Source organism: Heloderma suspectum, chromosome 2 (genome assembly GCF_057233095.1).
Source record: "Heloderma suspectum isolate Gila_16-S chromosome 2, 16-S_ref, whole genome shotgun sequence".
Classification (NCBI taxonomy): Eukaryota; Metazoa; Chordata; class Lepidosauria; order Squamata; family Helodermatidae; genus Heloderma; species Heloderma suspectum.
The window spans coordinates 315,440,572-315,456,475 of record NC_139459.1 but is presented as its reverse complement, the minus strand read 5'-3'; the positions used below and the strand labels follow the sequence as shown (position 1 = coordinate 315,456,475).

General features: G+C 43.7%; 1 protein-coding gene across 12 annotated transcripts in view; it reads left to right on the top strand.

Moving 5' to 3' along the window:
* ITPR1 (inositol 1,4,5-trisphosphate receptor type 1) overlaps window positions 1–15,904 on the top strand; it is a 377,196-nt gene that overhangs the window by 20,637 nt on the left and 340,655 nt on the right. For 6 of the 12 annotated variants that reach the window (XR_014788558.1, XM_084840315.1, XM_084840311.1 and 3 more), the window contains exon 1: window positions 6,875–6,958. The exons of 5 other annotated variants lie outside the window; for them this stretch is intronic. Coding sequence is in view for 6 of the 7 variants with exons in the window: in XM_084840315.1 (XP_084696441.1) it covers window positions 6,954–6,958 (5 nt within the window). In the remaining variant the exon portion in view is untranslated. Of the gene's footprint in view, window positions 1–6,719; window positions 6,959–15,904 lie in introns of those variants that run through there. One more of the 12 variants, XM_084840320.1, reaches the window with a different exon arrangement.

Below are 15,904 nucleotides of genomic sequence, written 5' to 3'. Positions count from 1 at the left end.
CAGCAAATCACCTAAGCCTTCCTTTCTGCTTGGTATCCATATGTGATCTGCCTGCTCACACGCCTCCATACATAGGGTGGCCATATCTCCTGTTTTATAGAGGACAGTCCTCTATTTGTAGGGCTACCAGAGGACAGTCCTCTATTTAAATATGTCCTCTATTTGAACAGCTGTCCTGCCTAATTCCAGTTTAAAGGTAAAGGACCATAAGAACTGTTGCCCATCACAAGCTAGCATCTGAATAGCAGATTGAAAAGGCAGGCACACTGGTCACCTGGTTCCAGTCTTCCTCCCTAGTGAGATGTACTGATTTCTATTTGAATTATAATATAATTAATGAGGCATGATCTTTGAAGCTTCGAAGCTGTGAAGCTTCACAACTTCGAAACTTCGAAGATCATGCCTCAATTAGAAAAAAAAACATTGCGGAGAAGCCCCAATTCTGCGAGGATAACACCTGAATTTAAAAAACAACAACATCCAGGGCGGGGGATAAAAAGGTAAAGGTGTCCCCGACCAGTCGTGTCTGACTCTAGGGTGTGGTGCTCATCTTCATTTCTAAGCCGAAGAGCCAGCGCTGTCCGAAGACACTTCCGTGGTCATGTGGCCAGCATGACTGAACACCGAGGTGCACGGAACACTATTACCTTTCCCGCCGAAGCGGTACCTATTTATCTACTTGCAATTTCTTGCTTTAGAACGGCTAGGTTGGCAGGAGCTGGGACTGAAGACGGGAGCTCACTCCATCATGCAGCACTTTGGTCTCGAACTGCTGTCCTGCTGACCTTCCGGTCTGCAATTCAGCGTCTTAACCACTAAGCCACCGCGGCCCCAGAGCGGGGGATAGGAGGGGGTAAAACTTAATCTCATTTGAAGGGATACAACAACCCCCTGCTCAGTGCAGGAAGTCTGATTCCCAGGCAGTCTCCCATCCAAGCACTGACTGGGACCGACCCCGCTTAGCTTCTGAGATCAGACAAGCACGTGCACATCCAGCCCTTTGCTTGTTGCTGAGGAAACGGGCTGCTGAGGAAGCTATGCGATCTGTAGCCGGAAGAAGACATGGGGCCGTCGAGAGCTGTGATTGGACAGGAGGGAAATACAGACACCGCTGCATATGGACAGGTGGGGGAGGGGACTACGACTGGATATGGTAGCGAAGGCGGAAAATCAGAGCACATTAAGGGGAAATACCAGGATATTAAGGGATTGAAAGCGGGAGCACGGAAGTGGGAAATTCCAGTTCCAATTCGAGGCGGGTACTGCGTAGTGTGAAAGGCGGGCGGTGAAACCTCATTGGGAGCGAAAAAAGGTGGTAAATGTAGATCCAGCCTAGCTGTAAGTTTATGGAAGGGGAAAGGAAGTATCTGTGCAAAGTATTTATTCACACAGTACATAATTAACTTAGGCATCCTTCCCCAACCTTGTGCTCTCCAAATGTGTTTGGACTACAACCCCCAATGTCCCCAGTCAGTGTGGTCAAAGCTTATAGAATCATAGAATCATAGAATAGTAGGGTTGGAAGGGGCCTACAAGGCCATCGAGTCCAACCCCCCGCTCAATGCAGGAATCCAAGTCAGAGCATCCCTGACAGATGGCTGTCCAGCCTCATCTTGAACACCTCCAGTGTGGAGAGCCCACTACCTCCCTAGGTAATTGGTTCCATTGTTGTATTGCTCTAACAGTCAGGAAGTTTTTCCTGATGTTCAGCCGGAATCTGGCTTCCTGTCACTTGAGCCCATTATTCCGTGTCCTGCACTCTGGGACGATCAAGAAGAGATCCTGGCCTTCTTCTCTGTGACAACCTTTCAAGTACTTGAAGAGTGCTATCATATCTCCCCTCAGTCTTCTGTTCTCAAGGCTAAACATGCCCAGTTCTTTCAGTCTCTCTTCATAGGGCTTTGTTTCGAGTCCTCTGATCATCTTTGTTGCCCTCCTCTGGACCCTCTCCAGTTTGTCTGCATCCTTCTTAAAGTGTGGTGCCCAGAACTGGACACAGTACTCCAGATGAGGCCTAACCAGTGCTGAGTAGAGGGGAACTAGTACTTCCCGGGATTTGGAAGCTATGCTTCTATGAATGCAGCCCAAAAGAGCATTGGCCTTTTTTGCAGCCACATCACATTGTTGGCTCATATTCAGCTTGTGATCAACAACAATTCCAAGATCTTTCTCGCTTGTAGTGTTGTTGAGCCATGTATCCCCCATCTTGTAACTGTGCATTTGGTTTCTTTTTCCTAGGTGCAGAACTTGGCATTTATCCCTATTAAATGTCATTCTGTTGTTTTCTGCCCAGCGCTCCAGTCTATCCAGATCACTTTGACTTTTGTTTCTGTCTTCCAAAGTATTAGCTATCCCACCCAATTTGGTGTCATCTGCAAATTTGATCAGCATTCCCTGCACCTCCTCCTCCAAGTCATTCATAAAAATGTTGAAGAGCACTGGGCCCAGGACTGAGCCCTGCGGTACCCCACTCGTTACCTCTCCCCAGTTTGAGAAGGTCCCATTGATAAGCACTCTTTGAGTCCGATTCTGTAGCCAACTGTGGATCCACCGATCGTTGTTTCATCTAGCCCACTTTGAGCTAGTTTGCTCATCAGGATATCATGGGGCACTTTGTCGAAAGCTTTGCTGAAGTCGAGGTATATGATGTCTACAGCATTCCCACGGTCTACAAGGGAGGTTACTTGATCAAAAAATGAGATCAGATTTGTCTGGCAGGACTTGTTTTTGACAAATCCATGTTGGCTTCGAGTAATCACGGCATTGTTTTCAAGGTGCTTACAAATGGATTGCTTTACCATCTGCTCCAGAATTTTCCCAGGGATTGATGTCAGACTGACTGGTCTGTAGTTCCCAGGTTCCTCCTTTTTACCCTTTTTGAAGATAGGGACAACATTAGCCCTCCTCCAGTCATCTGGCACTTCCTCCGTCCTCCATGATTTCTCAAAGAGAATAGACAGTGGTTGTGAGAGTTCTTCTGCCAGTTCCTTTATTACTCTAGGATGCAGTTCATCTGGCCCTGGAGATTTGAACTCATTCAAAGTAATTAGGTGTTCCTTGACCGTATGCCTATCGATCTCAAGCTGCAATCCTGCCCCTTCAGCCTGCGCTTCGCCTTTGCCAGGGGGGTCATAGACCCTCTTTTGGGAGAAGACTGTGAGCCAAAGTAGGAATTGAGCACCTCTGCCTTTTCTTGGTCATCTGTTATCATTTTGCCATCCTTATTTAATAGCTGAATAACCATTTAGTTCCTCTGCCTTTTACTATGCATGTAGCTGAAGAAAGCCTTTTTGTTGTTTTTAGCATCCCTCGCTAGCTTCAGCTCGTTCTCAGCTTTAGCCTTCCTGACGCCATCCCTGCAATTCTGTGCTATCTGCCTGTACTCTTCCTTTGTTACTTGGCCTTCTTTCCACTTCCTATATGTGTCCTTTTTTGTTTTCAGGCCATCCCTAAGCTTTTTGTGAAGCCACATTGGCGTCTTCTGTTGTCTTCCACCTTTTCTTCTTGTTGGAATTGTTTGTGATTGTGCCTTGAGAATTTCCTTTTTTAAAAGCTCCCACCCATCTTGGACTCCTTTTCTCATTAGCGTCTCTTGCCATGGGACCTTACTGATCATTGTTCTGAGTTTATTAAAATCAGCTTTCCTAAAATCCAGGGTACTCGTTTGACTACACTCGGCTTTTGCTTCCCTTAGAACCAAGAACTCAAGTGCAACATGGTCGCTTTCCCCCAGAGTTCCTGTAACTGCTACTTTATCCACTAAGTCATCTCTGTTGGTTAGGATCAAGTCAAGGATAGCCGATCCTCTAGTTCCTTCCTCTACTTTCTGTAGGAGGAAGTTATCCGCCACACAAGTCAGGAATTTCCTGGAGGGGCCATGTTTTGCAGAATATGTCTCCCAACAAATATCGGGGAAATTGAAGTCCCGCATTACTACTACATCATGCTTCCTTAAAACATTGGCTATTTATGCTGCCTGGAGGATTTTGAGAACTGTAGTCCAACCCATCTGGAGGGCATCAGGTTGGAGAAGGCTGAGATGTGGTATTTGCTATCATAATATGGTAGCTACTAGCTCACATAGCTTTCAGAAAGGATAAGACCTTTTCACAGAGGATAGGTGTATCAACAGCAATTAGCCATGACAGCTTTGTGGAATCTGCAGGTTCAGAGGCAGTGAGTCTGTAAATACTAGATGTCTGGTGAGAGTGGGGGGTAGGGAACTAGAGAAGGTTACCATACCTGTGAACTTCTGGAGGCATCTGGCTGACCATTTATCTTGATTTGAATGTTCCACCAAACAATTACTGTGTTTTAAAAGAATTTTACACTTAGCTTTTTGTCAAAATGGCAAAAATTGCATCTGGACAGAAGATAAGCAAGAAATATGTGGTATATATTCAAATCCTATAGGGACAAACAAGAAAGAGGCTAAAGCAGGTTATGGGTATTTGTGCCCATAAGACCGTTTTAGTTTAGAATGTCTTGCTTGTGAATAGTAATGGAGGACTGAAAATAGAAGACAGCCACTCTTTTAAAAAAGAGAATTAGCTCATATGGGTGTTAGGATTTGAATTGCAAACACAGCAACTAAATAAAAAACAATTTTAAGCATAATTCGTGATGCTTTGAGGGAAGATCTCTCTCGCGTGTGCTCTCTCGCTCTCATAGGCTTTTAACCACAACTGTACATATGTGGAAGTAAATAAACTAAGTCTGACCATGGACAGGGTTGTAGATATCTAATCTTGAAGTGGTATTGTTGAAGACGTATTATGAAATTTTGTGGGTTAACAAACGTTGTTTACTGATGATTAAGGACTATTTGGGGCACCTATATTGTACATGCTAAAACATAATATTGGTGTTCCAAAACATGAATTTCAGATATGTGTACAAGATGTGTATGTGGTATATGGAATTTCCAATAAGATCCCCCCCCGGCACCTGCAGTGTTTATTTGTGTAGGGAAATTCATAGATTCCTACTATAATCACGGAAGCAGCCCTAATGAACAAGAAAACATCTTGGAAAACGTCTGGCACATTATGTGAGGAAATGGCATCTTCCAAATTACTACTTTCTCATTATGGCATTTTGGATGAGGATCTGTTTTATCCAAGTTTGGGCAACTAGCATGCACTGTTGTAGGCTGTGAACTGACCATCATTTTAATGTAACTCTGGGTTTTAACAAAGAACTTGACAACTCCAGTTTTAGGCCAGTTGAGCTAGGGTTGGCGGAGAATTTCTCCACGAATCTTCGGGAGGCCGAGCGCCGACGCATTCGGCCCCCCGAAAGTGTTGGGGAAATTCTCTGCCGGCCCCCCACCCCCCCGGGATGGGACTTATCTTCGGCGAATGTCCCTCTCGGCGGCGGGTCCCGGCGGCGATTTGGCAGCGGTTTGTCGGGGGCGGGGGTGGCGGCTGGTCTCCCGACCGGCTGCTGCTGCCGCCATTGCAAAAAAAAAAAAAAAAAAAACCCACCCGTGATAGGCTACGTAACGATTTACGTAGCCTATCACGGCTAGATTTCCAAAGTCAGCCGTGATAGGCTACGTAAATCGTCATGTAGCCTATCACAGGTGACTTTGGGGGGGAAAAAAAAGCGCATACGCAAATCGCGGCGCCCATGGGGCGCCACCATTTGCGTTCCTTATTTTGGCACGTCTAGTCTATGTAAAGATTTACGTAGACTACGGCGAAAATAAGGGAACGCTATTTGCATTGCCCTTATTTTCGCCGTAGTCTACGTAAATCTTTACGTAGACTAGACGTGCCAAAATAAGGAACGCAAATGGCGGTCCCCATGGGAGCCGCCATTTGTGTACACGCTTTTTTTCCCCAAAGTCACCCGTGATAGGCTACGTGACGATTTATGTAGCCTATCACGGCTGACTTTGGAAATCTAGCCGTGATAGGCTACGTAACAATTTACATAGCCTATCACGGGTGTGTGTGTGTGTGTGTGTGTGTGTGTGTTTTACTTTTTTTTTCGCAGCCGGGTAGACGGGGCGCTCCTACCCGGCCTGAATTTCGCTGGCGAGGGATGGGGTGCCTCCCCCCCGGCCTGAATTTCGGCCGGGCGAGGCAGGGCGCCTCCCCCCCCTCACCTGAACTTCGGGGGGAGAAGCAAAGCGCCTCCCCCCCACCGCGAAGCAAGCTGCGGGACAAGGTAAGTCCCTTTTGTCCATCCCTAAGTTGAGCAGAACTCACTGGAATCAGACACTTGGGCAGTTTCATTGGGATCTGTGCCTAAGCTTTTAGACTTGGCTGGAAGAGTTCTTTGGAAATTCACTCATCCTATATGACTTAAAATAACTTTTCAATCTTTGGTCACTGTTGAGACAGTAAAGGTTAAATTAACTCTGTTAATTAACTCCCCCACCCCACCCCCCGCCCTAAACTGACATCCTGGGTTTAAGAAATGTACTTTAATAATCCAATTTTTCAGTTAACTTATTTCTAGTTTAATGTGTTTAGGTCAAGTGCAAATTGGTGAAATGTTGGAGAGCCTCTGCTTAACCGGAGCTCTGTGACTTGTACTCTGTCGTGAACACTGCCTTAGGGCAAAGTTATGTGGGCCAAAACAAGAAACTAGAACTTTATAATTATTTTTAAAATCCTAATGGGGATTCTTCTTCCCCGTTCTGAAACTAGGTCCTCTGGCCACCCATGGCCCTCTTCATAAAGCTCGTGCTGCTTGCGTGATGCTGTACATCTGTTTTATACAGTCTTCCTGATACTTCATTTTGGAGCTTGGATGTTTGTACAAGAAACCCTAAAAGGGGAGAAACTAGATTCACCTGCATTAAAAGCATCTTCAGCCTCTACCAAGTGAAGACATCTGGTGCAGGAAGAACTGTATATTACCTGCACGGATTTGAAACGGCAAGGAACTGTTCCCAGATTTACCTCCAGGAATCTGAAACTGCATCTAAAGCTGCGTCTAAAATGAGGTGCTTTGGGGAAGGGGGAAGGCATTGGGTGTAGTTGGGCATGGTGAATGGGGTAAAGTAGTTTGGGAATGCAGAAATATTGGATTAAGATAACATATGGTGCTTTTTTCAGTGGAATGTGAGCTGACCTAATAGCACAATATTAATTTTAGCAAGCATTATTTGGCAAATGAAAAATGAATATGAAGGGTGATGCATTGGGGATCAGATTTGGCTGGCTTTGAGACAGCACATATAGTAAAAGCCTAGCCTTTGGCTGCAAATGGATGACAAGATCACTGTGTACACATCTTTGGACCTTGTATATGAAGATGAATCATATCCACTGTCTTGTTCTTGTTTATCCTTGTTGGCATGCCCTTTGTTCATTTTTAATATTATTACAAAGTTTTTGGCAAGACTGCTTCCTTACCAAGTGGTATTTCTCCCTCCCTCTCTCTTTTTTTTAAGGTTACTGGTTCATTTTCTTAGCCAGCCGGTATTAATTTGAGTAAGCACTCTCTATTCTTAATGGAATTAAGGAGACTGCATGCTACATCAGTCTTGCTCCCCAAATTATAAAATGATGAGCCTGACAGGGTATCTCCAGTGGGGATCTGTAGACAGATGTGTCTGTCAGTTAGGTTTATTGGCTGTGTTTCACGGGGGGCTTTGTCTCACTGAAGTGGTAATGCAGTAGCTGGACTGTACCACTTCAGACTGCAGGTGGGGGTACACATGTTAAAAAATTCCTTCCACAGAGAAAACTGATGTTGGGGGGAGGGTGAAATCTAAATTTGAACCCTCCTCCCTGAAATCTAGTTGTCTGTGGAGAGAAGAGGTACAGTCACAGGAATACCACCTCAGTGAGAAAATAGGCCTTAATTACCATCAAAATGTACATCTCTGTTTGGTCCTATCAAAGCAGGATTTGTGTACAGTTCATTGTGGATTATTTAGGGTCATGAAAACTAGGTTGGAACCTAGTGCATAACCAAATGGATAATCTATCACTGCTGCTTGTAATTTACAATTTGTGGTAGGCTATTGAAGGAAAAACAAGCTTAAAGAATTTGAAGCTGTGTTGAGTCAGTACAGTACTGACATCAGTTGTTGTTGTTGTTCAGTCGTTCAGTTGTGTCTGACTCTTCGTGACCCCATGGACCATAGCACGCCAGGCCTTCCGGTCCTGCACTCTCTCCCGGAGCGATTGACTTTTAAATAGAATAGTATAGATGGCGCTGTAAGCAAGCTATCTCTCGCTTTAAAAGAACTGTTGTTATGGCTGTTACTTTTATTGTTTGCTATGAAACTGGTGAAACTTGCTTCTGAGTAAATATAGTTGGCATTGGTGCATAACTCCATGGCTGTAAGTGCCATATGCTTCAGGGAGTGTGCTGCAGGACTGGGGATCTACTGAAAGCTTGACTTCCCTTTTAAGAAGGGGCCAGTTTCTAGCTGCAAAAAGAAGCCAACGCGCACTTCCACTGTCCATGAGATAGAACCTCATTGATCTTAATACCTCTGTGTCCTTTCCCCATGTCCAGCAGAAATAGAACAAGCTATGAAGAACAGTCTTCCCCAAATTGGTGCCCTCCAGATGTATTTGGACTACAACCACAATAATTCCCAGCCAGCATGGGAATGATGGGGTTTGTACTCTGAAAGCATTTGGAGGGCACCAGATTGTGGAAGCCTGGTGTAGACTATATGCTTGTTGTTGTTCAGTCTTTAAGTTGTGTCCGACTCTTCGTGACCCCATAGACCATAGCACGCCAGGCCTTCTTTGACCTCCTTGCAGTCCAGGGGACTTGTAAGAATCTTCTCCAGCACCACAGTTCGAAAGCATCAATTCTTGGCTCAGCCTTCCTTATAGTCCAGCTCTCACAGCAATACATTACTACTGGGAAAACCATAGCTTTGATTATGTGGACCTTTGTCGGCAAGGTGATGTCTTTGCTTCTTACTATGCTATCTAGGTTTGCCATAGCTTTCCTCCCAAGGAGGAAATTTAATTTCATGGCTACAGTCACCATCTGTGGTGATCTTGGAGCCCAAGAAAATAAAATCTGTCACTGCCTCCATTTCTTCCCCTTCTATATGCCAGGAAGTGATGGGGCCAGATGCCATGATCTTAGTTTTTTTAATGTTGAGTTTCAAACCAGCTTTTCCACTCTCCACTTCTCCCTCAACAAGAGGCTCTTTAGATCCTCTTCGCTTTCTGCCATTAGGGTGGTATCGTCTGCGTATCTGAAGTTCTTGATAATTCTCCCGGCAATCTTAATTCCGACCTGGGATTCATCCAACCTGGCGTTTCTCATGATGTACTCTGCATATAAGTTAAATAAGCAGGGCGACAATATGCAGCCTTGTCATACTCTTTTCCCAATTTTGAACCAATCGGTTGTTCCATGTCTGGTTCTTACTGTTGCTTCTTGACCCTCGTACAGGTTTCTCAGGAGACAGGTAAGGTGGTCTGGTACTCCCATCTCTTTAAGAATTTGCCAAAGTTTGTTGTGACCCACACAATCAAAGGCTTTAGTGTAGTCAATGAAGCAGAAATAGGCGTTTTTCTGGAATTCTCTTGCTTTCTCCGTGATCCAGCGAATGATGGCGATTTTGATCTCTAGTTCCTCTGCCTCTTCAAAACCCAGCTTGTACTTCTGGTAGTTCTCGGTTCACATACTGCTGAAGCCTAGCTTGTAGGATTTTGAGCATCACCTTGCTGGCATGTGAAATGAGTGCAATTGTGCGGTAGTTTGAACACTCTTTGGCATTGCCCTCCTTTTCCAGTCTTGTGGCCATATTGAGTGCAGCACTTTAACAGCATCGTCTTTTAGGATTTTAAATAGCTCAGCTGGAATACTGTCATCTCCGCGAGCTTTGTTGTTAGTAATGCTTCCTAAGGCCCACTTGACTTCACTTTCTAGGATGTCCGGCTCAAGTTCAGTGACCACACTAACATGGCTATCAGGGACATTAAGATCTTTCCTGTATAGTTCTTCTGTGTATTCTTTCCACCTTTTCTTAATCTCACCTGCTTCTGTTAGGTCCCTGCCTTCTTTGTCCTTTATCATGCCCGTCTTTGCACAAAACGTTCCCTTGAGATCTCCGATTTTCTTGAAGAGATCTCTAGTCTTTCCCATTCTGTTGTTTTCCTCGATTTCTTTGCATTGTTCATTTAAGAAGGCCTTCTTGTCTCTCCTTGCTATTCTCTGGAACTCTGCATTCAGTGGGATATATCTTCCCCTTTCTCCCTTGCTTTTCGCTTCCCTTCTTTCCTCAGCTACTTGTAAAGCCTCATCAGACAGCCACTTTGCTTTCTTGCATTTCTTTTTCTTGGGATGGATTTTGTTGCTGCCTCCTGAACAATGTTACGGACCTCCGTCCATAGTTCTTCAGGCACTCTGTCTATCAGGTCTAATCCCTTAAATCTGTTCGTCACCTCCACTGTATATTCATAAGGGATATGATTTAGGTCATACCTGAATGGTCTAGTGGTTTTCCCTACATTCTTCAATTTAAGCCGAAATTTTGCTATAAGAAGCTCATGATCTCAGCCACAGTCAGCTCCAGGTCTTGTTTTTACTGACTGTATAGAGCTTCTCCATCTTTGGCTGCAAAGGACATAATCAATCTGATTTCGATATTGACCATCTGGTGATGTCCATGTGTAGAGTCGCCTCTTGTGCTGTTGGAAAAGAGTGTTTGCTATGATCAGCGTGTTCTCTTGGCAAAACTCTATTAGCCTTTGTCCTGCTTCATTTTGTACACCAAGGCCATGCTTGCCTGTTATCCCGATTATTTCTTGACTTTAGCATTCCAATCCCCTATGATGAAAAGGACATCTTTTTTTGGTGTTAGTTCTAGAAGGTGTTGTAGGTCTTCATAGAACTGATCAACCTCAGCTTCTTCAGCCTCAGTGGTTGGGGCATAGACTTGAATTACTGTGATGTTGAATGGTTTGCCTTGGATTCGTACTGAGATCATTCTATCGTTTTTGAGATTGTACCCCAGTACTGCTTTTCCCACCCTTTTATTGACTATGGGTGCTACTCCATTTCTTCTAAGGGATTCTTGCCCACAGTAGTAGATATAATGGTCACCTGAATTAAATTCGCCCATGCTTGTCCATTTTAGTTCGCTGATTCCCAAGATGTCTGTGTTCAGTTTTGCCATCTCATGTTTGACCACCTCCAGCTTACCTTGAATCATTAATCTTACATTCCAGGTTCCTAAACAATATTGTTCTTTACAGCATCGGACTTTCTTTTCACCACCAGACGTATCCACAGGTGAGTGCCCTTTCGGCTTTGGCCCAGCCGCTTCACTCTTTGCGGCGCTACTTGGAAATACCCTCTGCTCCTCCCACCTTCCAACCTGAGGGGCTCATCGTCCGGTATCATCTCTTTTCGCCTTGTGATACGTTCCATGGGGTTTTCTTGGCAAGAATACTGGAGTGGGTTGCCATTTCCTTCTCCAGTGGACCACACTTTGTCAGAACTCTCCGCCATGACCTGTCCGTCTTGGGTGGTCCTGCATGGCATAGCTTATGGCTTCACTGAGTTACACAAACCCCATCGCCACAACAAGGCAGTGATCCATGAAGGGGAGACTATATGCTAGGCAGGGATAATTCAGGTCACAGTGTGAAATACTACCTCAGTATCTCTATATGATCTTTGTCAAGTCTCTTTGCTCTTCTGTGATTTTTCTTATGTTTAATGATATTTTATCCATAATTAGTTAATGTGTATAATATACCTGCTAAATAAATCACCATGACTGCATATAATTAGTAGACATAATGTATGAAGCTCTTTCCATTCCCTAACTTCTTGTAATAATAAGGACATAGCTGTTCCCATATTTAGGGATAGGCTGTTATCTTTGCATTTACATGGTTCTTGACATTCCTGTCATCTCTTGTTTAAAAAAATATTTGATTGTAGAGCTTGGAAGGAAGTCCTCCAGAGAACCTGGTGAGTTACTCCGGTCCGAGTTGACATTGATCTGATAGCAGAAGGGAGTTACTATATATAATATAATATATAATATTATATATTATATAATATATAATATATAATACTATATATTAGTACAGGATCTTGAGTGTGTATGCCATTCTCTCTCCTTTCCTCCCACCTGTCTGATAGGTATGATGTGCAAATGAAGAACTGCCTTTTGAAATCCTACCAGGGTCATCTTATTTAATTTGATTGGCAGTGTTTGCAGGATGGACAAAAGGAAACATTTCATATAGCATATATAATACGTGTATGGAACTCATCACCACCACCCTTATGTGGTGATGTCTATGGCTTGGAAAGCGTTTTTAAAAAATTAGGCATGTTTATCAAGAATAGGGCTATTAATGGCTATAAACCATGGTAGCTAAGTGGAACCTCTAGACTCAGGAACAATCTAATCCTGCTTGTCATCTCCAAAAGGGGTCTGCTGTAGAAGAAGAATGTGGGGCTAGAATGGACTAGGCGGTATGTGGACTGTGGTCAGATTCCCAAGGCAGTTCTAAGAAAACTAGAATGGGTTAGATACTAGATGGACTGTGGTCAGGTTCCCAAGACAGTTCTAAGAAAACTAGCCTTGGATCAAACTTTCAGGAATAAGGGATACTGGGGTACCCTGAATCGAGTCCTGCTAGTTATGTTTTTGTTTGTTTATGGTGGCTTTGTGTGGGAATGTTAATGTAATCTTTTTGAAAAAAATGATTTGTGATGAGTGGGACACACAATATTGCTGTTCACTGTTCCAGCCAGTCAGCCATGCCCTTTTCCAAGATACTAGATTCAATTCCCCCTTCCATCCCTTTTCCCTCCCCTAACAGTCAGTCGGCATTTCGTGACCAATGAGCACTCTCAGTCTTCATTGGGCTGTTTTTGGGGTTAACCCCCTTAGAAAAAACTATGTTTTGTACTTCTGCAAACCCCCAGGTTCCCCCATGCCTGCTGATAACACCTTCTTCTGTATGGATGATGCTGTTTTGAGTATGTAAGGATCAACACTGGGAGAACTGAGATTTCTTTTAGTATGTATGATGGTGCAAGTACTGAAGCAACTGGTAGCAATAGAATTCTGATAATGATATCAGATCCTGATAATGCTTTCTTTAATTCTAGAATGCTGGATAATAATGTAGTAGGGTTGAGTGTGGCTTTTGCATGTTTGGATCCCATCCTTCCTGTCACCAGTGGATATGTAACATATTTTTCCCCACATTGCAAGCTATCTTTTCCCACGTTGCGAAAATGTTAATATTGGAATGCTTCTTGCATTCCCCCCTCCCCATCTATTCAGGCAGACAAGAACAATTTGGGATAATAATTGTAAGTGCTTTAAATTTCTCTATGGTAAAAAAGCTGGTAAAATGCTTGTTGACAGTTTTCTATTTCACAGACATGCACATAAAATAATTATTTTCAGGGAATGAAGTAGAGCACCTGATACAAAATGCTGCTAAGAACATTGTTCTGAGTTCAGAACAATTTCAGTTGCTTCTTTTAAAGGTTCGTAAGGCCATTAATGAAAGCTTGAAATAACTTCTAGAGCCTCAGTTTCTACTAAGTTTATTGCAATTACAGACTAAAAGGAAACTGACATCTCCTAAAATGTGTATAGGAATTACTCTCAAATTATTGTTCATCAACCTTCTGCTCTCTATTTATGGATGGTGCCATTTTTATTATATAAGGATCAGCCATTTAAAAATTATTTATTTTGTGGATAGAGGTCCTGTGTCTTTAAGTTCACAATAAGCAGATGCTTGCAGATGGCTGTAACAGGAAAAGCTTTGCCAGTCAGTCAGCTGTTAAAATCATGGCAGCACTTTTGTCGAAAAACAAATATGGCATTCTTTCCTTCCCTTGTGGTCACAAGCACATCGACAGTCCTATTTTGTAGAGTTTTCCCTTTTTAGAAAGGTAGGAAAGATAGGGTTATGAAACTTTAACAGAAAACATCTGTAAAACTATGGATCCAGGAGAAAAGCCTATTTCCTGGCAAGAAAGAGATAACAACTTGCTTCCCACGTAATGATGATTCAGGGGTTAATCAACCCATGGTTAGTAGGGAGTGAGTGAGCAAGCAGTCTTATGACCACTTGCCACTTCTACTTTGCTTCCTGCTTACAAAACAACTCAGGAATGCCCCAGGTTCATTGTGATGTCCGAACCCAGAACTCTGGGTTGCTTGTAGGACAAACAACCCAGAGTTTGAACGCATGGTTTGTTGTAAGCAGGAAGCAAAGCGGAAGTGGCAAGCGTGCAGGAGAGGTACAGCCCTGACTAACTATGGGTTAACCCATAGTTCATTACTACATGTGAACTGGGTCTTCAAAGGACAGATTTTGCACCTCAGTATTTTGGATGAAAGAAAGGCTATTGTTGAATATACTTTGAATAATGATTCCATTTTATACATATGTGTGGAAAAAGGTTTCCTGTGATGTGCTGCCATCACAGTTGGGGGTCGCATATGGTTCACGATGAAATAATGTAGGTGGAGCTAAACATATTGCCCCCTCCCAGATGACTGCATCATATAGTCACAAGTTCATGGAACAGCAGTCTACACATGGCTGTGGGTGTGTCTAAAAGACACCAGATGTATCAGGTGATTGCCATGGCTTTATGGTAATCATGATTACCTCTAGTGAAACTGTGTAGTGTGTCTAATTTTCACATATGGCATAGTTTTAATCATTATCAGGACTGTTTATAATATGTGCTTAAAACCTTTCCACAGAATTCTGTACAACGGAAAACTGACCTACAACTAATTAACCAAAATAAGCAAAGATACACGTATCTGTACAAATCTGCAAATCATAGAAATTGCAAAACCAAAAAAATAAAACTCTATGTAGGAACACACATTTTTACCAGTGAAAATAATGTTATCCGCCTTCTCCTTTGCCTCCATTTTTTGAGATTAGGTTTGACTATGTGTGAGCAGTGCCTGTTTTCATAGCCACAAGAGCTCAGGGTGCCGAATTCCATACAATTGCATAATGCACACAATTTTTTAAAGAAGCCCACATATAACACATCTCTGTGGTGTTCATATAAATAAATCATGATATAAACTATTTTGTTTATATCAGAGGAGACCTAGGGCTTCTCAACATGGGGCTATTATCCTGCTATTGAGATTGGGTACTTATGGAGGTTTGCGGGTCCTTTATACGACATTGTGAACCTCCAGGGCGTCTCCCGCAGTAAAGAACCTTTATCCCATTTTTAAAAGATCGGAGATAATGAGCTATCAAATAACAGCCCGTTGTATTCCCTCGTGGAAAGAGGAAATCTGGTAGGGATGGCAGAGAATTCCACCACGGTCTCCAATGAGTCCATGGTAGAACGGAGCACTCACCTCCACCTCCCCGTGGAATCTGTCCGGGTCGGATCCCGCTTGAAGTCGATCCTGCAGAGCCGACCACCATTTGCAGCTGTAAAGCTGGTAGATTAGCCTAAATGCAGCCATTTACAGCTGCATTTAGGTTAATCTGCCAGCTTTACAGCCGCAAATGGTATCCATTACGCATTTGCGTCCCTGTTTTTTGACGTGGACCTCGTGTGGCGCAGAGTGGTAGGCAGCAGTATTGCAACCGAAACTCTCCCCACAATCTGAGTTCGATCCCAGCGGAAGCTGGGTCCCAGGTAGCCGGCTCAGGTCGACTCAGCCTTCCATCCTTCCGAGGTCGGTAAAATGAGTACCTAGCTTGCTGGAGGAAAAGGTAGTCATGACTGGGGCAGGCAATGGCAAACCACCCTGCTATAGTCTGCCACGAAAACACCAGTGCAAGCGGCATCCCTCTAGGGGTCAGTAATGACCCGGTAGTTGCACAGGAGGAATCTTTCTTTCCTTTTTGACGTGATAGTCTACGCAAAAAAAATAGCCTATTGACGCGGAGTGGAGCCGGCCTGGACGGATTCCGGGGGGAAGGATGGA